At 40.4% G+C, this 23,568-nt stretch overlaps 3 protein-coding genes and 1 long non-coding RNA gene across 5 annotated transcripts; 3 read left to right on the top strand and 1 right to left on the bottom strand.

Moving 5' to 3' along the window:
- The first annotated feature begins 2,981 nt into the window (after nt 1-2,981).
- LOC148317556 (uncharacterized) lies at nt 2,982-11,553 on the top strand. The gene is made up of 17 exons (XM_088285292.1): nt 2,982-3,038; nt 3,314-3,362; nt 3,956-3,994; nt 4,077-4,253; nt 4,456-4,607; nt 4,737-4,826; nt 4,895-4,961; nt 5,853-6,016; nt 7,274-7,379; nt 7,903-7,932; nt 8,033-8,209; nt 8,400-8,554; nt 8,622-8,711; nt 9,522-9,566; nt 9,668-9,770; nt 10,141-10,304; nt 11,212-11,553. The coding sequence occupies exons 2-17, from the start codon at nt 3,314-3,316 to the stop codon at nt 11,365-11,367; spliced, it is 1,764 nt and encodes a 587-aa protein (XP_088141418.1). The 5' UTR covers nt 2,982-3,038; the 3' UTR covers nt 11,368-11,553.
- Nucleotides 11,554-13,110: 1,557 nt separating this feature from the next.
- LOC148317557 (carbonic anhydrase 4-like) lies at nt 13,111-16,249 on the top strand. The gene is made up of 9 exons (XM_088284833.1): nt 13,111-13,169; nt 13,397-13,469; nt 13,775-13,801; nt 13,881-14,051; nt 14,540-14,688; nt 14,759-14,854; nt 14,938-15,013; nt 15,095-15,258; nt 15,602-16,249. The coding sequence occupies exons 1-9, from the start codon at nt 13,119-13,121 to the stop codon at nt 15,800-15,802; spliced, it is 1,008 nt and encodes a 335-aa protein (XP_088140959.1). The 5' UTR covers nt 13,111-13,118; the 3' UTR covers nt 15,803-16,249.
- A 64-nt stretch (nt 16,250-16,313) lies between these two features.
- On the bottom strand, nt 16,314-22,413 carry mmp25b (matrix metallopeptidase 25b). Its single transcript, XM_088283884.1, has 11 exons — nt 22,286-22,413; nt 22,105-22,187; nt 21,342-21,474; nt 21,024-21,168; nt 20,325-20,623; nt 19,922-20,104; nt 19,232-19,316; nt 18,802-18,884; nt 18,561-18,713; nt 18,154-18,447; nt 16,314-17,304 (listed from the first exon to the last, which is right to left on the bottom strand). The coding sequence occupies exons 2-11, from the start codon at nt 22,177-22,179 to the stop codon at nt 17,042-17,044; spliced, it is 1,713 nt and encodes a 570-aa protein (XP_088140010.1). The 5' UTR covers nt 22,180-22,187; nt 22,286-22,413; the 3' UTR covers nt 16,314-17,041.
- Nucleotides 18,154-20,793, top strand: LOC148317559 (uncharacterized). Of its 2 annotated transcripts, XR_015840004.1 has the most exons (5): nt 18,154-18,301; nt 18,390-18,546; nt 18,630-18,985; nt 19,424-19,500; nt 20,370-20,793. It is a non-coding gene; the product is annotated as an uncharacterized LOC148317559 (long non-coding RNA). The 2 variants fall into 2 exon arrangements; XR_015840005.1 differs by lacking the exons at nt 19,424-19,500; nt 20,370-20,793 and adding an exon at nt 19,565-20,114.
- Nucleotides 22,414-23,568: the final 1,155 nt, after the last annotated feature.

Consider the following 23,568-nt stretch of genomic DNA (forward strand, 5'->3'; position numbering starts at 1 on the left):
TTAAATTTGTCTGATTCGTAACTTTATGAAATGATGACTTTATTTTACTTGAAAAAAAAAACAAACATTTTCATGACAAATTTATAATTTCACTTTATTGCTGTAATATGAAAAAAAAACTTTCTAAAACTCCTTTGTAAGCACCTGCTGAATCTCCACCTGTTTTATTTTTAACAGTAAAGAAAATAGAAAAAAAAGGAAATCGTTTGCATTTAAAATGTAAACATGCTTTCCTTTGCACACAACAACGATCCGCTTTTCGTGCGCCTCGCAAGATTCCAACTTCTGATGACGGGCATGAAGTAGTTTCTGCTGCAAAAAGTGCTTAATGACGGGACTTTTTGAGTTGAAAATATGTTGTGCTGGCTGAGACGTTTTTATGAACCGGTTTTGATGTTCGCGTGTCTAGAGCTTCACTTAATTCTTGACGTAAGAGGAATGTGTCACACAATAGAAATTAGTAACCTGCCCAATCACAACGCCCTCAATTTGTGACCTCATGAGGTATTTGAGGTCCAGGTGGTTCAAAAAATTTTTTTTTTAATTTTTTTTAGCGAGTCTGTAGCTCTCGCGACCAATCGGCTGCTTGGATCTTTAAACTCATCCAAACACGCCTGGTAAAAACTCCTTCTTTCCTCTTTCCTGGCGTGATGATGAGCAGATTTCTCAATTTAATGCATTAAGCGCTGAGGACTTTGTGGAGATCTTGAGTTGAAAATGAGGTAAGCCAAATAAGGACAGGTTGGAACCGGTTTGCCCTTGGCAGCGTACAAAAGGACACTGGCACCAAGTTTTGAGTTAATCCGCACCATGAACAAGATGTCATTAAAAGGAAGGTGGAGCACATAAAAGATTATCCTCCTGTCCAATTGACAACAACCTCTATTTGTATGCGTGTTGTGATCCTTGTTATATTTTATTTTTTTTATTTTGTTTTTTTTTTGCTCCATTGGCAATTCTTCCAGCATGTCTGTAAACATCAGCACCCGATTGCGGTCTTCTTCATCAGATTTAATCAAAACATTTTAATTGAACTCATTTCACATTAGTTTTGGGATTCGTTCAAATAAGTCTGAACGTTTCCAAGTGGGAGGGGAAGTACACTATGTGTTCCATGAAACATTGAGAACATTTTAATGAACAAGGAACTGTGACGTCTTGATTCATTGACTTCCAAGTTCCAAAATAAATGCGACAGTTTTTATTTATGAGACGTCTGCCCCAATTGGTTCTCTCTGGATGAATGTGACATTCGTGAAAAAAATATCATTGGGCTTTTGTTGTCTTGTTTTCTCGGAACGCGTCGCTTTTTCTCAAATAGCGCCGGTTTAAGTTGTGGAGTTGTAGTCCCGAGAGTATCATTTTGCTTCTCGGGTGTCAGTTTACGAAAGAACTTAAAAAAGTAGTCTTGTGTTCAAACACGGTCGAGTGCGCCGGAAGACTCGGCTTTAGCGGGATTTCACTGTTGTTTATGTGGCCCATTGTGGCCGCTCGCCTCAAAAGATACCACTTGCTTTATTGTGGTGTCAGAATTCTTTGTTGTCATTCTTGTAGACCACCAAAGCGGAACCGGTCAAGTGAGTTGTTAATGCTTATCATTGGGTAAACATGCATGGCCTTTTTGTGCAACTATGGAACTTCAGGGTGAATTGCGAAAAGTGGCATTAAAAGGATGAGGGGAATGGTAATGAAATAAAAAAAATAAATCAAAACTCCAATGATGTCTTTTTCTACCTATAATATGCACTTTCTCGACAATAAGCAGCTTCTTTTTTCCTCGATTTTGAACCACGGTGTGGCTTTTCTGCAGATTTTCATTTCACCAGTAGGGGCGCTATATAGTTCAGAAAATACGCAAAATAAATCTCGATTTTTTTTTTTTTCTCTCTCTTGGGTCTGTTCTGTTTTAATTAGCAAAGTTTTTGCCGTGTTAAAAGGCACTGTTTCAACAATCTGTTTATGGACCTTGATGTGCATTTACAGAACAAAATCGTTCTGTACATGCAGTGAACAACATTTTTTTTTTCAACACAGAAAACTGCGGCTTATAGCCAGGGCATGCATATTATTTTTTTTTATATTTTTAAAAAAAATTATTTTTACAAAAAAATAGTTGCTACGGCTTATATACAGTTGGGCCTTATTCCTGAAAATACGGTCCTCATAATGCACCGAAAATTCTCTTGTGTGCTCTCTGACAAAGTGTTAAAGTCTTTCACTCTGCGTGTTACAAATTTCAGGTATAATTTTTTTTCTTTCTTCCTTTTTTTTAATTTTTTTTTTACTGTAAATAAACCCATCGCAACGAGAAGGTGAGAATGGAAAGGGAGAAGGGCAGCGAAGAGCGAAAGAGTGGCTGGGCGTTCTCTTCCAACCTAATTAGGCTTCATTAAAACTAGCTTTTTTATTTTCTGTACATTCTGTTTCATTATATTATATTATAAATATAATATAATGATAATTTTATACATTATATTTGAATTAATTAATCAGTTGCATTCATTTAAGTGTGGAAATGAGGCTTGGTCTTTATAGTGCTATTTAAAAAAACAAACAAATATGTGTGTGAGTGCAGGATCAATTAATATTAAGGACGTCGCGTTCCATTGTATGCATAAAAAACACTCTCCAAATAGATTTTGCTTGAAATGAGCATTGTTATCATATCAGATGTTAGAATTTTGGCTACTCAGTGTCATTTCAATTTGGGTGACTGACTAACATAAAAAAAAAACACTTTATTGTGATAACACAGCTCTGACTGAAAGAAACAAAATAATTCAAATCCGTGGTCGGGTTTCATGTCTCCCCGATGCAGGTTAAATGTTGTCATTGTACACAGCTAGGGGGGGGGGGGGCCCTCCTCTCCCCTCCCTCAAGCATCCGTCCCACTCTTCATCACCACCTGTATTGAGACACATTTGCCATTTGGATGTGTTTTAGTGTTCATGAATATACTCAGATAAGGTGAATATATATATATATATATATATATTTTTTTTCTTAACAAAGTAGGGACTGGAGGCCCGATTTCTAAGGTAGGATGCTCCTCTCTCAAAGCTTCCACGTTTGATTTGTTTGCAACTATATCAATCGGCGTAAGACGTCTGATGCAGATTGAGTGTTTCGTGGCGTTTTACTGGCAGATTGTGTGAAATTAGATGACGAGTCGCTGCTCAGACCGCGGAGGAAGAAAAAATGAGTTACCGAAGGTGTCATTATTTATGTTGCGACCAAGAGTTAGGCATGGTGATAATAAATATACGTAACTTGAATGTCATTTATCGTTCTCTCTCTCCCTTTCTCTGTAAAGATGCTTTTCTCCTTTATTGTGCTGTGCCTGAGTGTGATGATAAAAAATGGTGAGTGAAATCAGTCAACATTTTTTTTTTTGCTAGGGGTTGGGGTTGTCATTTCAATTATCCGGAGGTCAAATAAAAATATGATGCGAGAACTGAACGCATGTTGTCTTTATCATTAGGTACGATCTTGAGGGATTTTTTTATAACGGTTCCGATGTTTGCAATTGTCGGGTTAGGCGGTAGATGTGGAATTTGATTAGATTCAAGTTTCTTGATGTTACAGTACAAGGCAAAAAAATAAAGAACGAACAAACAATATTGGTAATACCTATAGACAGAATATGAGAACTCGCTCGTGTTTTGTTTTGACCAAATATCGTTCCAAAATTTTGAACACGTTTTCTTGAACATGGCATACTTTTAAATTGAATTTCCGTTTGGCTAAAAAAAAAGTTGTAACCTGTATCTCCACACAACTGACACATTAGCTCTTCCTAATCACAAGCTTTCTGCTATGCCTGTCAAAGTATCGATGCCATAGTATCGGTATCATTTTCAAAAGTACGCACTTGGCAATGCAAATAAAACCAAGATGAAGGCTGAAGAAGCCACATTTATGCTCATTTGTATTTTCCATCTTTTTTTTTTGTCAGCTGCTCCCAGCGCAGATACATGGTGCTACACAGGCTGTGGTGAGTAAGTGCTCATTTGTGACTGAGTGTTTAAAAAAGTAAAGCTTGATGGTTTGGAATGCCCCCCCCCCTCCTTAAACAGAACACACGCCCAACCAGTGGCAAGAGCTGGACGGCTCTTTCTGCGGGGGTCGAAGGCAATCCCCCGTCAACATACTGAGCAGCCACGTTGAGAGCGATGAAAAACTGGTCCGCTTCTCGTTTGTCAACTTCTCGTCTGAGAATTCCCTCAAGGCCATCATAAACACAGGACATACAGGTACAAAAAAAGGTCAAATGTCGGCCACCGTTTAAACTAACATATAGTTGATTACAGACAATGAATGTCGTTATTAATTCTTTGAGGTTCTATTACAGCTCATATTTTCGACAATTCCCATGAAGTCCTTGAAGCGACATAAAAACAAAAGCGACTAGCCTACAATGATCTTCTCTGTCTCACCTCTGCTTCTCTTGCCAAGCCAAATTCTTACTGAAGGACAACGAGGTTGAACTGAGCGGAGGAGGCCTCAACGGCACGTATTCCACCATCCAACTCCATTTCCACTGGGGCGACACAGAGCACCATCCCGGGTCAGAGCACACCGTCGACGGGCACAGATACCCAATGGAGGTACACTGTGTGTGTGTGTGTGTGTGGAGCAGTATTTTTATCGAGTTGACTAGCTTGTTTTAATAAAAAAAAAAATAAAAAAAAGAGAAAATACACTTCCGTGAAGTTAAAAGGCGTCCTCCTTTGCAGATGCACATTGTGAGTCTGAAGAAAGGCCTGTCGGTGGCGCAAGCCCTTGAAGATTCCGCCGGCATCGCCGTTCTTGGTTTCTTTATCAACGTATGTGCAGTTGAACAGCAAAGTTGTGTTTCTGGCTCACTAAACTTTCTGATGATTGTCCCTCCTAGGCAACTGAAGAAGAAAATTTGTCTGGTCCGTGGAGTGCCTTGACTTCTTACCTTCTGAAAAACACAGGTACAGCTTGAACAACTTGCTCGTCCGTCCTTGAATTTATTCCCAGCTGCTCATCTCTGCTATTATGATTTAATTCAAATTCAGCTATAAATAATTCCAGAATAGCGCAATGAATAAGAAAAATATGGCATTAAATAAGATAATGGATGAGAACTTGGACACACATCAAGCATAGAATATATAAAAAAATACAGAATATTCTTATTCTTCTTATTATTATTATTAATAATAATAATAATAATAGGGCGGCAGAGCGGCACGGTGGCCTCACAGTGAGAGACAGCATCGGGCGTGGGTTCGATCCCGGCTCCGGCCATCCTGTGTGGAGTTTGCATGTTCTCCCCGTGCCTGCGTGGGTTTCCTCCGGGTACTCCGGTTTCCTCCCACATTCCAAAAACATGCATGGCAGGCCGATTGAACACTCTAAATTGCCCCTAGGTATGAGTGTGAGCGCGGGTGGTTGTTCGTCTCTGTGTGCCCTGCAATTGGCTGGCAACCAGTTCAGGGTGTCCCCCGCCTACTGCCCGAAGATAGCTGGGATAGGGTCCAGCACCCCCCCCGACCCTAGAGAGGAGAAGCGGGACAGAAGATGGATGCATGCATAATAATAATAATAATAATAATAATAATAATACATTTAATATAATAAATTTGATAATTTACAAAAATTAAAAATAAAACATTTTTGCCTCTGTCACGTGGAAGCCCTGTCCAAATATGGTCATATATTCTTTTTGGGGTAAGTCCCCATGTCATCTGTTATTTTCTTTTATGCATTATTAATCAATTTCAAATGTTGCAAGTTGCTTCAGAACAAACCTATTAACTAACTCTCTTGGAAACTCCAATTATCTGACATTGTGTATTTATGTATTTTGCCTTTGGCCACAGGCTCTGAAGTCAATGTGACACACGCCATCTCCATCGATGACCTCATTGGGGATGTGAACCTCACCAAATACTACCGCTACATGGGCTCGCTGACTACACCTTCTTGTAATGAAGTGGTAGCCTGGACGGTGTTTCAGGAGCCCATCAGCGTGAATAAAATTCTGGTGAGTCACGAAGACTGAAAAGTTCAAGTTGTAGCCTCACTTCACTCATCTTTTGTTCGAGTATCTAAAACAGGGGTGGGCAATTAATTTTTTTTTAAATTTGGCGGGCCGGATTAACGTTTAACGGTCCGCATGTGGCCCTGGGGCCGTAGTTTGCCCACACCTGTATTAACTGGTTCCAATAATATTTTTTTGTCTAGTCAGATTTCAGCCTTAGTGTTGCCATGTCAATTTATGTAAAAAAACAAAATGAAATGCTCTGACACACAAAAAAAATGCCAGCTAAAAAGAAATATATTGTCAAACAAACTATTTTGTTTTTTCATATCGGTTGCACTTAAGTTGCTGCAGTTTAATGGCATTTTCTTTGCTTACTGATGCTGATCACTACACGTCATTCGCAGCACGTACAACCACTCGTTTTATTTGCTGTCAGAAACGCACCATTGTAAAGCTTAATTCACTACTAGCCCAGTAAAAAAAAAAAGGATTTTGACGTATTTAGCCGTCAATGGTATTGAATGAGTTTTAAACAAACAAAAAAAAAAAAATCCTTGCCCGTGAAGCCATTGTGCTCAGAATTCTCCAAATATTTTCTACCCGTCTTGATTTGATCCTCACATTGTAAAAGTACGGCACAGCTGCCAAGTTCACGTCACCCTCGACAATTTCTCATAAGTATCTCGACGGATTGACTCCCCTCTGAAGGCTCAGAACTAAAAGATCCCATCGTTTGTTGAACGCGTTGCCAAATGCCATTCATCTCCTCGTCATCTGATGGTGACGGCTCCCTTGGCGTTCACAATGCTGTCCTCGCACGCTTATGGGGGCTCGACTGGGCGGAGCCCGGTGACCTCGACCGGTTTGACGACTTCTGTGGCACTTTGAAAACATGTCTGTATTCTGTAAACAACTCAAGTCATAGACAAACAGACGATTTACACATCAAGGCGCTGACATTTGTCTTGAATTCTTTGTTGCAATATTGGTTTGCATAGATTCAATTAAGCTTGAAGGCCGGCACGGCGGCGGATTTAGCGCATCCGCTTCACAGTTCAGAGATTACATTTTTTGGATTAAATGAAATCGTCAATTAATCAGAGCGTTATTCTGTCCCAGCCAGACACATAACCGAAAGAAAAACGCCACAAAAGTCAAATCGTAACAGTGTGTGTGAGTGACAGCTGTTATGCAACGACATCATCAACAATTACCACTCGTTTAATTACACCCTACTTCCTCCTTATCTGCTTTCAGCTTCATCAGTTTCCCTTCAAGACGGGCCTTTCCAACGTCTATCGCCCCATACAAGACCTCCATGGACGCCAAGTGTTTTCTTCTCCGGGTGTTCTTCTACCGCCCAGTGAGTTGGCGCATGTGGATATAAAAAAGACATTTTAAAGCAGTAATATTTTAGAATTAATTAATTTTTATAATATTGTATAATTAGAGTGCCTCGTTGTTAACCACGGAGAGAGAGAGAGTTAAAAATAAATAAATAAATAATTTATTCATGTCTAGCGCAACAGCAGGTGGGATGGACATTGTTTTTTTGCACTGGTTTGGCCACGTTAGAGCGCCTCGTTGTTATGTTGAGGAAAAGCGACCTGCTTGTCAATTTGTGGTTTCTTTCTTTCTTTCTTTTTTTTTAACCATTTCAACTTGGCAGGGTTGTTACCGAAACATTTTTCTGCGGTTTGTCAAATTTGGATTTAGATTTAGATTTAGATATTTTCACCAACAGGGACTTTTAACTTTTTTATTTTCCGATACTTTATTGAGACCAAACTTCCATTTTCAATTCATGCAAATTTATCCATTATTTGCTGAATAATTTAAACAATTTTAAATATTTGAATTTGTTGCATTGCTTTCTCCCACCTTAGGTCATATTTGGTGCTATGATGACGATTGTGGTAAGTCGTTATCCAAGCTAAATCTTAGAATAGCGACGTACGTGGAAAATAAAATTCGCCAAACTGCGGAACGCTTATCATCCTCGAATCTTCTTCGTAGACTTCAATCCTACCAAGTGGCACCTTCTGCCCAATTCCCACTGCGACGGCGAGCGCCAGTCACCGGTCAACATCGAGCTGAAGAAAGCCGTGAAGGACGAGCGCCTTGACGGCTTCTCGTTCACAAAGTTTGACGACAAACATGTCATCAAGTACATTACAAATACCGGACACACAGGTTTGGAAATGCCTACTGACTTGAAAGTTAACGGAGTATGAAAAACTTATTAGCGACAGTGCGGGAATAGCATTTTTGTTTTATTGTTATTTTAATGGGAAATTGAGGATTTTGCCCCTCACATTTGACGATCAAATAATTAAAAAGTGACATCTCTAATCAATTGTGTGTGTGTGGTGTCCCTTTTCAGTGAAGTTTGTACTCAAGGACGGGGCTGTGGAGGTTTCCGGGGGTGGCCTGGGTCACGTCTACTCCACTCTCCAGTTCCACTTCCACTGGGGTTCCTTATCCCAAAACTCCAAAGGCTCCGAGCACACGGTGGATTCCAAAAGATTCCCGATGGAGGTGCTCGGAAATCTCATCATAAACTGTTATTTATTGTTTTCTGAGATTTTATTTTTGTATTTTTGAGGTACACATAGTGAACAAGAGGAAGGATTTAACTCTGGAGGAGGCGGTGAACACCACAACTGGCCTGGCAGTTTTGGGATTCTTTATTGAGGTAATGTGAGTGCCATTATTGGGGGAAATAATGATATACAAGCGATTAGCTATTATTGATTTAAAATGTCCCGAAAAACTACATTTTGGAATCACACTCGGTATCTTAAACGCACATTATTTGACAAATTGTTTATGGCATGACTTGTCTAAATGGTTCATTCCTTGCACGCGCAAATTTTTTTACCCTCGTGGGGAGAAGCAGGTTGGATTTTGTAATTCCGAACCAGACAAACTGCATTTTTCAGATTGTTTGTCGTTGTTTTGTTTTCATTGAAATATTTTTTTAGATATAATTGTATTTTTTTTTTTTTTTAGCTTTGAAGTTCAAAAGGAGGAGCTCAACTTCCTCATCTAAATTCCTTATCTGAATATTTTCCAAATGGCCCGAAACATTTTTTAAAAAAAGGAATGGCTTATTAAGCAACAAAAAAAATTTTAAACGGCAGAGCTATGTTGAGACAAATTGCGTTCCATGATACCAGACAATTTACGAGTTATTAAATTTATTCATATATATATATATATATATATATATATTATTTTTTTAATTTTATTTTTATTTTTTTATTTTATTGAGTACACTTTGCTTTCATGTGCTGGTGCTTATAACGTTACAATATAGCAACAGATATTTGAACACAAAAGGTGTAGCTACACAAACTAAAATGAATTAATCGTGATATTGGTTGTTTCGGTTTAATTAACATTCTGATCATTTATGTTCCTATGTTATGTGTTTTCTATAGTGCTATTTTTCTTCTTTGCATTTCAAAAGTTTTGTGACTTAAATGGTGCAATTTCTTTATAGGCTGCAACTAAGAAAAGTGGCGGCGCTGCTGGGCAACATGAAGACGTGAGTGCAGAAAAAAAATGTTGCCTAATAGGAAAGGTTCAAATAATGTGATGTCTTGGATTAAAAAAAAACTAGCCAATAAATAACAATTTTCAATATAGTCACATGACTCCTCTGATGACTCCACTGATGACTCCTCTGGTGATTCAATGACTGGCACCTGGAAAGCACTGAGCAGCTATCTGGCAGAGATAAAAAACATTGGTGTGTGCAAGTATATCTTTGTATGATTTTGCATGTGCAGACCCGGATTAAAAACACCCCCTTTACAATTTAGTTCTCCAATACTCTGGGGCATATTTGGCATATTTGGCAATTTTTTAATTTTTTTTTAATTTAATTTTATTTAATTTTTTTTTATTTTATTTTATGGCAATCTTTCTTATTTTTTTAATTTTTTTTTTTATTTTATTTTATTTTATTTTATTTTGTTTTATTTTATTTTATTTTATTTTATTTTATTTTATTTTATTTTATTTTTTCTGTTCTAATATTCCCTATCTAAAAAAATGTAAAAGTATTTTAATAAAACAAAAAAATTTTATTTTTTATTTTTTATTTTTTTGGAATACAGGCTCACAGGTGGAGGTCACGGAGGAGCTGTCTCTTGCTGAGCTTCTCGGCGATGTGGACCTCACCTCTTACTACCGCTACAATGGCTCATTAACCACGCCCTCGTGCAACGAAGCGGTGATTTGGACCGTCTTTAAAGATTCAATCAAGGTGGACCACAACCTGGTAGGCGCCTCATGAAGGGTGTGAATGTGGGCGTGTGAGGAACAAGTAGCGCAATTATCAGATTAAAATAAAATGATAGGGCTTTTAACATGCCTTACAGAACGTGTATTTATATCGACCGTCACATGTAAAATATTTCTTGATCCGCAATCATGAAAGTGAAAAGATTAAGACTTGTAATTCATTAATTCATTTTAGTTAGATTTTAGGTTGTTGGATTATTTCAGGAGTGGGCAAACTTTTTGATTGGTGGGCCACAGTGGGTTCAAAACTTTGACACAGGGGCCGGACCAGTGGCAGATGGAGTGTTTTGGTAACCTCACCTCATCAGACGGAAAAAGAAATTTGTGTTTGACACACCCGAGTATTTAGAAAATAAAACATTAACAAGGTTTCTTCATTTAATTTTTTTCTCAAATTTGGCGGGCCGGATTAAAACGTTTAATGGACCACTTGTGGCCCCCGGGCCATAGTTTGCCCACACCTGGATTATATGATCGATAAATCTAAATTTTAAATGATGTCCAGTACAGCAAATATGGACTCAAATCACCTCCTGTGATGCTCGTTAGCACATATCAGCTCGATACTGATCAACTGCGTGTGTGACTGAGGTGAGTCGAAGACATTCTGTTGCGCGCTCGGCTGATCAGTATCTGAACGACATGTTACAGGACATAAGTCAAAAGATCTCATTTTGTTGATTACATAAAAGTGTCCATGGAGTTGCTTGCACGTGACAAACTTTTGTAAAAAAAAAAAAAAAAAAAAAAAAAAAGGCAAATGTTCTGTTCTGTCTGTAAATATTGATAGAAATAGAAACCCCAAAAAATGGAAACTTGAGTTTTTTTTAAGAAAAATAGACCAGAGGTGTGTTGACAGACTCTCACGCTTTGTCGTCCTCCAGCTGATGATGTTCCCGAACCGGACCGGCTTGGGCGACGTCTTCCGGCCCACGCAGAATCTTCATGGCCGGAAAATCTACACCACGGCTGCGGGCATTGCTCTTAAACCCGCTGTTTTCTTTGTGTTTCTGGTTCAGTTCTGTCGCCTTCTCCTGTGATTGCTATTTCTGGTGTATTTCATCTTTAAATCTTGTTGTCAGGATATAGTGTCAATTTTGTTGACTGTTTGAGCACTTTATCAGTCAAACATTTCAAGACCTCCTACCTGTAATTGTTATTGGTACTTATCCATGTGTGTGTGTGTGTGTGTGTGTGAAATAAAGTACATGTAACGGCAGGACATAGCCATGTTTAATTTTTAGTGGTTTTATTTGTTTTCATTTTGTCAAGTTTCTCTTAACTCAGGGGAGGGCAAACCTTTTTGATTGGCGGGCCACAATGGGTTCTAAAATTTGACAGAGGGGCCGGACCAGATGGAGTGTTTTGGTAACCTCACCTCATCTGAGAAAGAAAAATAATTAATTTTAAATGAAAATGAATAAAAGCATTACAACAAAATATCCGTGTTTGACACACCAGAGTATTTAGAAAATAATTAATTTAATTATTTTCAAGTTTGGCGGGCCGGATTAAAACGGCCGTAGTTTGCCCACGCCTGTGACTGGTTCCAATAATAATTTTTTGTCTAGTCAGATTTTAGCCCTTTTCAAGTAACATCAAAATTGTTCAGCTTTTGGTTGCACAGCCCTCATCTATTCTTTTCCGGATGAATCTCTACACACCGGAAATGTTGTGAATGCAAATAAAGATGAACTAGGAAAACCACAACCACATTTCAGCGACTTGCACCGTACGGGTTATTGTGATTGTTGTAACAATTATTGTTGGCAAAGGTCCAGATTGATGTAACATGAGCATGCATTGTGTGACAGAGCGTCGAAAGCTATCACCTGTCAAAATGAACTGAAAACGAGTGAACCCACCAAGGTCGGTTCACACCGGAGAACCCAAGTTTCCGTCTTGGAAAGCTGGCACTTTTTGGGGAGGTGACTTGAAACTTCCAAATCCTTTAGTGGTAATAGTCAAGAGCAGTAATGACATAATGAATGGTATCTCTGTAGGCTATACAATTAAGCCAACTAGGTCACCGCTGATTGCCAATTACGATGACAGTCTCACGAAACCTGCCTGGTGACCTTCTGTAGCGATAATGATAATTATATCAAAACATGCAGACGTTGGTTCACGGTATATGCACACTGAGTAGTGTAATGTCTCTTGTGTGTAATTTACGTTTTTAAAACGGCTTGCATGAAAATAAAAGTTTTCCTCCCAAAAACGTAATCGTGTCAATCATCTAGTTTGCAATCTGTAACTATGATGCATCTATAAATATGTGGACGGAGTGTATGAGCAAAGCCGTTAAAATATATTAAAATTAAAATATATATGATTTTGCAAGTCATGGTGTCCCTATGTTTGATTACCCTGTCAGAATTTAGCTTGTATTTTTACATTACAGTTATTTGATTTTCGTCGCAGTATGTACATTTTTAAAAGAGGAAAGTTATTGTAATAATGAATAGAATGTAACTGTAAAATAATTTAAAAAATGAAATTAAAAAAATTAGGCTACATATATACTTTTTTCACCTAAACTTCCCAGGTTGACAGGTTAATTTGCTAATCAATAACATTTTAATAGTGACATTCACAGCAAAACTCAGATTTATATCTCTTGCTCTGGAATCTACATGTGATGTCTGACGTCTAGGAAAACAAAATAAAAGCCAGAAAAGAATGCGCTCGTATCGAAAAGAAACTTGTGGGTTGGGCTAGGTGGAGGATAGATGATAATAGAGACTTTTTTTTCCGCCGACGAGCCGAGCATATAAAAGCCGAGGAAGGAATGATGCCAAGGTGGCACACACACACACACACACACACCGCTGCACGAAAGGTGAGACGCGACGATGGATTGTTCGAAATTTTACGCATTACATGGTCCGATTTCTTTGAGATGATTTATTTTCTTCTTCTTCTTCATTTATTTTTTTTTTTCTATTTCGCGGCACCGCTTTTTTTTCGTAGAGTAAAAAAAAAAAAAAAAAAGAAGCGGTTGATTGACACTGACTGGATAACGCTCCCCCTGTGTGTTCATTTATTACACTTTCATGATCGTTTTAGATGAGGTGCTTCTTCATTATCGTTGCTGCTTGCAGCCTTGTAGCGGATGTCGACTGTGCCGGAGCCTCAGTTGGTAAGAATTTCTCAACTTTTTTTTGTAGCCATCGGAGGTCACAACACTTCATCAATGTTGTAAACACAGCAATGAATTTACCCGTTACATTTCTTTTCCAAAAGTCGTATGGCCCTCTGGTGGCTTGCTTAAAATCGCACTGATGCCAATTTAGCACTTTTTAGCATCAAAGTAAAACCTTCCACAGCCTTCCATTATTGCCACTTCTCGCTCTCGAAATGACTCAAAATGATCAGAACAACACACGAGCTGGAGAATGAGACACTAATTTTCGTCTGCCTGGTTCCTTTTCACCTTTATCCCAGCTTGGTGTTATCACAGCCCAACGTGCAGTAAGTAGTCACCTTGTCTTATCTCAGCTTCCTCATTGCCGTTTATTGCTCACCCTCAACCGCTTGGTTCTCCTTCCAGATGACGCCCAATGGCCAACCATTGTGCCAGAGTTTTGCAATGGAAGCAGACAGTCGCCCATTAACATCGTGTCCTCGACGGCCACCATGGATGACAGCCTGACTGAATTCAGTTTCGTGAACTACAACAATAATAACATACTAGATAATATAACCAACACTGGCAAAACTGGTGAGTAGCTGAACCTCATTTACATCCGAAATGTGACTATTTCCTCCATGAGATTGCGTTATTTTATTCCTGATAGTCTATTCGTTTTATTTCTCCGTGTTTTATTGCTTCCCGTATGTGTATGTTGGATTTTTCGGGTTGATCAGATTCCTGCCTCTGTGCTGCAGTTGCAATCTAATCTGCTCAGCTTGCCGGTAGATGTCATTTGACTCATTCACTACCAGACGAGTAAAAAAAAAAAAAAAAAATAGATCTTTGACGTCTTTAGCCGTCAATGGCAGTGAATGAGTTAATCAATATTTTTAACAATAAATTATTATGGAATGCTACTGGTCTCCGTGAGAATTATGTATTTTACTCAAATTTTTCATGTTTTCGTCATTTTATTTCACTGTTGGATTAAGGTGAGCAAGCCCGACATTTTTTTGTGTTCGGCTGCAAACCCGTTTGGACTTATCGATCCGTTTTCCATCCCATCTCCTTTTCAGTCAAAGTCAACTTCAAATCCGGGGTGCAGGTTTCCGGAGGAGGTCTCCCCGAGGTCTACGATGGCCTTCAGTTCCACTTGCACTGGGGCAACCGCAGCGGCGTGCCCGGTTCAGAGCACACCGTGAATGGCGTTCGCTCCCCCATGGAGGTGAGCTCTGAATTTACCGCACCCGTCTCCGACCGTGCAAATGTGCTCACTTTTTTATTCTGGCACACAGCTGCACATCGTTAACATCAAGTCCAGCTTTAACGGGAACACGACTTTGGCCGTCAATGATCCCATGGGAGTTGCGGCTCTTGGCTTCCTCATCGAGGTTAGACATTGTCATGTGATACGCCAATGTACATACTTTAGAATTTAATTTGATGTCATTACATTTTTTTTTTTTAAATGTAGGTTCGGCCGAACACTTCTGGTATGCCTGCCAGCTGGAATACCCTCACCCAATACCTAATGAACATCACATTGGCCGGTAAGGCCACACCCGACCCAAACATGCCTTAAATTACGAGCATTGCCTGTCAAATTGGAACAATTTATCATTTGTCATCAGATCAAATCGTCAGTATTGGAGAAGAACTCTCACTGGATGATTTGCTGGATGGAGTGGATCGCTCCCAATATTACCGCTATCTCGGCTCGCTCACCACACCCGCCTGCTTTGAAGCCGTGGTCTGGACTGTTTTTAAAGATACCATTAAAGTCAGCGAAGACTTGGTGAGTTTTTGTGGGATGAGAGAGAGAGAAAGAGAGAGAGAGAGAGAGAGACAGAGAGAGAGAGAGAAAGAGAGAGATAGAGAGAGAAAGAGAGAGAGCAAGAGAGAAAGAGAGAGAGAGTGAGAGAGAGAGAGAAAGAGTGAAAGAGAGAGCAAGAGAGAAAGAGTGTGAGAGAGGGAGAGAGAGGGAGAGAGAGAGTGAGAGAGAAAGAGTGAGTGAGAGAGAGAGACAGAGAGAGAGAGAAAGAGAGAGAGAGAGAGAGTGAGAGAGAGAGAGAGAAAGAGTCAGAAAAACAAACCAATCAACGCTCCTAACTTGCCAATGCCTCTCCCTTCCTCCCCAGATCGACAAGTTCAGCACAATGCTGCACATCGGAAACGAAACATCACCAATCATGGTGGACGTGTTCAGGGGCATCCAGCCGGACCTGCCCGTCACCACTCGCTCTACGCAATCGGGCTCGGGCGGCACCAGCATTGCTTCCGTCACTTGCGTTTCCCTGGGCTTGTTGACACTCAGCCTGTTACTGGGGAGTAGTTACTAACGCAATGTTGATCTCTCGCAGTGAAACCAGTTTGCGAAAGTGGCCTGCCTTCGCTGGCACGTAATTATCCCAACTGTTTTTTTTTTTTGTTTTTCCATCAATGTGTCTGTGAACTGAATCGACCATTTGAATGATACTGTACTGAATGCAACATACTGTCTTATTAATTCCGCATGTTTTGATGCGGGATGTCTTATATATAAGGTCAATGTAAGCCAAGAGATAAGATATGATTCTTTTGTTTATTTTTTTTTTATCGTTTTAGCGGCAGCGGCCACCAGCCCGAACATGCTATGTGAAGATATTTATGATCTTCAGTTGATTTGGATCAAGTTTGTCCTCTAATGCGCTACTTGCATACGTATCACAATTATTACTGTACGTGAATTTGTGTGCGTTCACTGAAACAGGAAAAGAGGAAATGATGAAGGTTGATTAAAACAAAAACAACTTGATGAATGAGTCAGCTGCACTCTTGTTAATAAAGTCAAATCACAATGTACACTACGGCTTTTTATTTTCTGCCCGGTTGATCATATCTCAGATGTCAATAAAGAATTGTGTGCCTACATTTTGTGAATAAAAAAAATTGGATTTGTTCCTGAAATCAAGGGTGGAACTTAAGTGAACTTTCCCATGCCAATAAATCATTTCTAGGAGGGAGGAACCAGCCCATTAACTTTCAGTTTCATCTTTTTCCTGTTTCATCAACCCAATACTGTGCCAGTTATGAGTTCCCGTAGGAGATATTAATTAACTCGTTCATTACCAGCTGAGTAAAAAAACAAACAAAAAAAAAACGTATCTTTGACGTCTTTAGCCGTCAATGGCAGTTAACGAGTGTTGTGCTGCCACAGGCAAGTGAGATTCCTTTCACAATGTCCTGCACGATGAATTCTTCTGCACATGTGACCCGATATGAGCCAATTTAAAACCTTTTCCATTCCCCTTTTAATGATAACGTTCACAAGCCGACTTACATAACTGACTGACATCCAAAAATAATCGCTGAACAAATCCATTCATCACAAAGACAACATTTTCCACTTTTGATTGACACGGTCATACAGCTATTGAACAATACTGAATATACAAAATATTTTAAAATACAAAGAGGGGCGAATATTTTTGTTATGGATCATTGTGATCAAAATACAATAAAAAAAAAATCAAATCAAATAGTTCACACTGGGGTGATTCAGAGAACGATTGAACACGCAGCGCAAACTGCACCACAGCTCATATTCCTATTTTATTCACAAATTCCTTAACGGCCAGTAAAGCAGACACCAGGAGGAAGTTGCTGGTTAGAGAGGAAGACGAGCCTGTGAGGTCGCAGCGGCATCTGTTTGGCCCGTCGGGATGGACCGGGACCGAGGTCGAAGGGGCGGCGGGACAACGGAGCCAGTCCACGGCAATGGATTTGGGCTCGACGACATCTTGGTTCATGCCACCGCTCTTCAGCACCCAATAGTGGTTGTCTTTAAAGAAATAGGCATCACCTAAGGAGAAGGAGAAGCCTTGTGATTGGCTGTACAAAAATGGATGCATGTGAACAAACAAATATCAGTGAATATTCCTCTTAAAGGGGAAGTCAAGTGAAAAAAATTTTTTGTCTTGGCAATTATATGTTCCATGAGGCCTCACTCGTCGTCGAAACACATTATTCTGATTAATAATGCATTTATGGAATATTAATTAAGCAGCAAAATCCACCTGTTTCAAATCAGGGGTGGCCATTTTGACATTATTGCGCCCTCTGCTGTTGACTGAAAATAACATCACAGTGCCCAAGCGCTCAACGTCACATGACCAAATGCAGGAAATAAGCGAGGCGTGATTGAGAGAGTCACTGGGAAGTCATTTTCAGTCGACAGCAGGGGGCGGTATAATGTCAAAATGGTCACCCACTCAGCTGGATAAAAACTGGTGGATTTTGCGGCTTAATTCACGCTCCACAAACGCAATATTAATCAGAATACTGAGTTTAGGCCGCATTGAAAATCTAAAAAAAAAAAATAAATTCACTTGATTTAGATTGCTTTGTTGAACTGTATCGGCGTTCTTCCCCATGACATCCGGAGTATGTGACGTGTTAGTTATGTGGTTATCAGTTGATAGGAATGCGACGTTGCAGACCAGCCTGTCTCGTTGCAAAATTCCACAGTGCGGGACCAATAAAGGTTATTGTTTCTTATCTCGCACCACTGTCAGATAGAAAGATTCTATCTCGACACTGGTCACGTCTTGGCAATCGTGGCATCTGAATGTCACACAGTCCCGAGAGGAGAATTCTGCGACGCTAAGAAAGATGGGAACCACCGGTTTAGCCGGGCTGTCAGTGATGTTACCTTCGCCCCAGCTGATGATGTCATCCATGAGGGTGGGAACTCCGGTCCAGAGGCTGTTGTCACGTGGATAGCCCGACTCCGGCTGCCTGGTACCCTGCTGGACTTTTCGACTCTCATCGAACCTCCAGAACTCGCCTTGGCTGAAGAGGTAGGTCTTGCCGTTATGAGCCCAGATAAAGGCGGCATCCACTCTGTCCACTAACGCTCCGCTCTTCCTCTTCATCCCCCATTCGGAGAGGGGGCGAGGATAGCCGCTCATGGCCACCGTGTCCTTGAAGACCCAGTACTGAGATCCTGATTGAGAGTGGAGCGCAAGTAAACACTTATCGAACCCTAACCATTCACAATGGCAGGGAGTGACCCCGGACCTGGACTTCACAATCTTTAACTCTGGTCAGATTTCTCACCAATAAAAAATAGGATGCTATTGTCGCTCTTCCGCTCATACACAGCGTCAATCTTTTTCGTCCCCGCAGGAAGTCCGATCCAAAAGTTTTTGATCTGAGCCGGATTGAGCGACACCAGAGAGCCGTCTCGTGAGGTCCTCCAGAATTGATCACCTTTTCTCAGAAGAACACAGAATGGGAGTTCAAGTCAGACTTGAGTGATACGTGAGGAGATTTGTGGAATTCATGAGATTATTTTTACCTTTAAAGAAGAAGACCTCCCCCCTGATGTTGGCCACCGCGTCGAATCCCCCCTGACAACGGTCATGGACTGAGGGGTCAGACCTGAGACAGCAGAGGCAAAAACAAGTTACGCATGTTGCATTGGAAGAAGTTTGAAAGTCATCCACAAGAGGGCGCCAGAGCGACACTCGGAGCCACTCCAGGTTTTTTCCGACCGATTTATTGACTTACTGACCTACTTATTTCACATTCACACTACTAAAGCATACTGCATTTGATTGTATTCATTTTACTTTCATTATTGATTTGATTTTTAACTCCTCATGAAATAATTTATGGCGTTCAGACCTGATTTGGGCAAAATAGCACCTTATCTATATATATATATATTTTGTTTTCATCTTTTTATGCTTGTTTGTTCGCTAGTTTGCAAATGTAGTTTAACTCACGGCTTTGTTGGTTTGGTTGGAGGAGGGCTGGGCAAACGAGGGAGGTTAGGGTCAACACCTCCTGGTCGTTCACCCTTCTTGCTGCCTGTAAAAGAGCAAAGTTGGCAAGCGTGTTATCACACAGGATGCCGGCACCTTGTCATTTCAAAACTAAAACCGTCCTATAATTGTATGCGGTTTGTACATTTTCAGAAATGCACCTGAACAAACAAATGTTTCCAAGCAGTACAACATACGAAGTTAGATTACCTATATGTTTTACAGATCTGGTGAGTCTGATAATTAATTCCACATATATGATAATTGCATCTGGTTTATGTCGACTTTTCAAAGGAGGCCAGTGAGTCATCATGATGAGAGGCGGCAGTAACACATGATCAAGATGACATTTGTGGTTACAAAACAGTGATTCAGCAAGATTCCATACTTTGCAACACAATTCACAAAAGGGCCTCGAGGCCTTTGTCTGTACGAAAAAAGGCAAAACGGCAACACAAAGGGGAACTACGGACGGTTTCGCGGCATTGGACTGCCTAACACCTGCGGCACCTGCGACAACGTGCTTGTCTTGCCTCCTCATCATGGAATGACTCATGGGAAGTAACTGGAGACCATCATGCTCAAATCAAGACAGAGTCAAGAGAGAGTTTTAGTTTTTTTTTTAAGTGGAAATCCGTAATAGTGACTAACCATAAAGCTGCTGAATGGCAAGTCTGTCATCCAGGGCCAGCTGGTAGTGGATAATGTCTCCCACGGGACCCTGGTAATACGGCCTCATAATGGAGGGGTCCGAGGAAGAATGCGACAGGCCCAGCGCGTGGCCAAACTCATGCACGGCCACTGTGAACAAATCTGTGGTGCCGCTGGTCTCCCCTGTAGGCAAAATTATACATGCAATGAATATATACATATATATATATATATATATATATATATATAAAAAAAAAAATATATTTTTTTTTAATTATTATATATATATATAATATTTTCTTTAATTATATATATATATATAGATATAGATATAGATATAGATATAGATATAGATATAGATATAGATATATATAAATATATATATTGGGGAGGAACACTGTACCTCCATAGCTCCACCTCTCATGGTCATCAAAATGTGTATCTCCAGACACGTCGTCCCTGCCAGGGAAGAAGGCGTGGGCCAAGGTGCCCCCGAGCCCGTCAAAGGGGTACCCGTCATCGTGCAGCAAGCGGTTGAAGGACACTCGGATGTCGCCGCCGCTTGGCGCGCTTCCGCTGGCCAACTGACGGAAAGTCAAAGGGGCCGCGTCGCTCCAGGCTTTGAAGGCGTGCGTCAGGATGTTGTCCACCAAGGTGGAGGGCAGGCTGGGGGAGAGGGACGGCGACGGGTAGCTGTGGATGCTGCAATGGGGAAATTGGCGAAATATATATTGATGGTGAAACATCTTTATTTTTTTCCTTGTATCGTTTCTCTATCAGATGTAAGAATTTTTACGCACTTTTTATGTCACTCTAATTAGCCCCAAGATGGTGCCAAAGCCCTAAAAGTATTCATTGGTGTCAAGGACGTATGTTAAAATTATATCAAATTAAAGGACCTGTGCACCTTTCTATGTCCAAAATTTTATTTCCGTTGTCTGTTTGAAACTAAAGGCCGACAGCCCACAAGCAACGGAGGTCACGCAGACACATCACCAAATGAGACATACTGACCGGTGCGTATTGATTTTGCAATTGAATCTCGACTCTGTATTAACTATGAAGCCCACATTGGGAAACAGTCGTCTCACGTCAAACACACCTCCATGTCAGATCGTTCTTGTGCCACTTAAGTCCTGACAGTGCATATCTTCTTCTCCTCCTCCTCTTCTTTAACATGTCCTCACTCCCGACAATATCGGGAAGGGAGCATCGTGGCGTCGACATGAGCTGAAGTGTTTCACCGTCTACAGGTGGGGTAGATTTGGTCGGAATAAGAACAGATGTAAGAAGTATTTTCCCTTCACAGGGACATGAAGTCACTGGTTTTCATAAACCTAGTTTCCCGAGGGGGAAGTGTGATTCTTTTGACTCCCATTGAAGTGAAACTGGAGACGACACAAAGTCAAAGGCCGTTTACCGAGAACGCCGGTTTCGCGCACGCCGCCGAATCGCTGCATGACCCGTATGGCTTTCTCGATGCCCTCCTTGGTCTGCAGCTTACTCGTCCGGGGGTCGGGCGGAGGGAGATAGCCATACCGGCTCAACCAATCCTGCAGCGTGCAAAACCAAGAAGAACAAAAGAGGAACTGCGGTCATGTGTGGTTTCCTCCCAACATGATTACCACAGCAAAATATTGCGATACGGAAAAACAATAATATGTGATTCCATCCCTGGTGCATTATTTCACTTCCTCTCCCATATGTGATTCTCTCACGTAATTTAATGATGTTATCGGATGGGTTGCCTCATGGTTAATATTGCATGATTGTGTCCCTGTGGAGGGAGTTGCGCAATGATGTGACGGTTTGGGCCGTCACTATAAGTGATTAGAGGGTGCGGATGCCAGGTGACATAAACAGACTTGTGTGATGTGTTCATGAATCTATGTCAAAACAGGAAAGATGTGCATCTCTTAGAAGTGATTTCGAAACAAGCCCTTCCCCATGCGGTGCCACTGCCAAGCGCAAAATTCAAAGGAAGCCACCAACCACATTAGTATCGTTACAATTTGCGCTTCTTTTCGTATATATATATATATATATATATATATATTGGTTAGCATATTTAACAAAGTTTTAGACAGCGTTTGCAAGTTTCCAAAGTAATTCTAAGTGTGCAGCAATGAACAAACAAAATTTATGCTACATCTCAGTTCCAAAGTATTTTTATCATCACTCACCACTGCTCTGCTGTATTGCTCCGGCTCAGCTGATGCGCATGCAGCCAAAGTCAAAACCATCCAAATCAGTTCCATCACAGTGGCTGCAAACCAATAACACATTGTATATACTTTTTTTTTTTTTTTTGTACATCTTTGATTGTTCCCAAAAAGCCAACAAGAAGAAAACAACAATGCTCACCGTGGGGTCTCTTCAGAAGCAGTCTGTTCTCCTGAGACTAGGATGGGCTGATCAATGAAGCATCAGTCTCTCTCTCTCTCTCTCTCTCTCTCGCTCTTTCTCTTGCTCACTCTCTGTCTCGCTTGTTCTCTCTGACTCAAATTCATATGGGCTGTGATAATCCACCCCAGCCAAGTGTCTACAACCACAATGATACCCACAAGGAATAATGCATGAAGATAATACTAATAATGTTTATAATAATAATAATAATAATAATAATAATAATAATAATAATAATAATAATAATAACAATACCACTACTACTACTACTACTAATAATAATAATAATAATAATAATAATAATAATAATACATGATGTGGTGATTTTGGTTGAAATTTATATTTATTTTCTTTTTTAATTCAGGACCTCCGCAGTGTTTTGTACCAAACGGTCACACCTGCAGTTCCACCAGTGGCCTGTTGGTGGTCTCAAGTTATACGCAATTGTGGTCAGGTTCTCCTGAAAAGGGAGCGAAGAAGAGCTTACGGTACTTTACATTGGATTCAAACAATTAAATTAAGTCCAATTATCGTTTTACTTTGTCATACTGCCTTTTTCCACCTTTTCTTCCTCATGAATCATAATTATTCTCTCAGAAAACCTCACTTAAATTCTGTTGTTACATTTTGACTTGTGTTCTTGAAAAACACAGTTAAGTTGTTTTGAATATTTTTGAAAATACAATTAAACTTTTTAACATAATCCCCATACCCCTAAAAACAGCATAAATTCGATTTTATTTTTATTTTTTTTGGCGAATTCATGTTAGTGTATTGAATGTATTTCTGTCCATACATTGGCTAACATAAATTGATGACGCTGCATTAAGACCGCTCAAGCCTCTCACATTCACATCTCAGAAGGCCATTACTGCACCATAGCGTTCCCCAGTGCGGTGTTATCTTTCTTCTCAACCCCCCCCCCAACCGACTTCCTCTTCATCTTTAATTCCTCCTCATCCTCAGCGGCCCGTGCAGAGTCAGTGAGTCATGCATGCCATTAGCACATGACGTTGTCCTATTAATGGTGCACCAGTTTACGTCATGTCTACGCCGGGTGGTGGTCCACCCTGTGTGAGCCCCCCCCCCCAGCTGCTTATTTGAAAAAAAAAAATGAGCAAGTTAAGGGGAGGCTACTAAATAGGTGCAAAGTTAATGTCCAAAATTGTGAGTCACACCACGCCTCTAATATTAAAATTTTTTGCCCCAATAAAGTCCTAAATCCCACATTTCATCATCCG

This window comes from Idiotropiscis lumnitzeri, chromosome 20 (assembly GCF_059441095.1).
Source record: "Idiotropiscis lumnitzeri isolate Australia: NSW breed Sydney's pygmy pipehorse chromosome 20, RoL_Ilum_1.0, whole genome shotgun sequence".
Classification (NCBI taxonomy): Eukaryota; Metazoa; Chordata; class Actinopteri; order Syngnathiformes; family Syngnathidae; genus Idiotropiscis; species Idiotropiscis lumnitzeri.

Bases quoted from the DNA above. Each gene is read 5' to 3' on its own strand.
- LOC148317556 (XM_088285292.1), top strand. From the start codon at position 3,314: ATGCTTTTCTCCTTTATTGTGCTGTGCCTGAGTGTGATGATAAAAAAT. The intron at 3,995-4,076 runs GTGAGTAAGTGC...CTCCTTAAACAG, and splicing joins ATGGTGCTACACAGGCTGTG to AACACACGCCCAACCAGTGG. The intron at 7,380-7,902 runs GTGAGTTGGCGC...CTCCCACCTTAG, and splicing joins GGGTGTTCTTCTACCGCCCA to GTCATATTTGGTGCTATGAT.
- LOC148317557 (XM_088284833.1), top strand. From the start codon at position 13,119: ATGATGCCAAGGTGGCACACACACACACACACACACACCGCTGCACGA. The intron at 13,170-13,396 runs GTGAGACGCGAC...TGATCGTTTTAG, and splicing joins CACACACCGCTGCACGAAAG to ATGAGGTGCTTCTTCATTAT. The intron at 14,689-14,758 runs GTGAGCTCTGAA...TCTGGCACACAG, and splicing joins GCGTTCGCTCCCCCATGGAG to CTGCACATCGTTAACATCAA.
- mmp25b (XM_088283884.1), bottom strand. From the start codon at position 22,179: ATGGAACTGATTTGGATGGTTTTGACTTTGGCTGCATGCGCATCAGCT. The intron at 21,475-22,104 runs GTGAGTGATGAT...TGCACGCTGCAG, and splicing joins AGCAATACAGCAGAGCAGTG to GATTGGTTGAGCCGGTATGG. The intron at 18,885-19,231 runs GTGAGTTAAACT...CTGCTGTCTCAG, and splicing joins CCAACCAAACCAACAAAGCC to GTCTGACCCCTCAGTCCATG.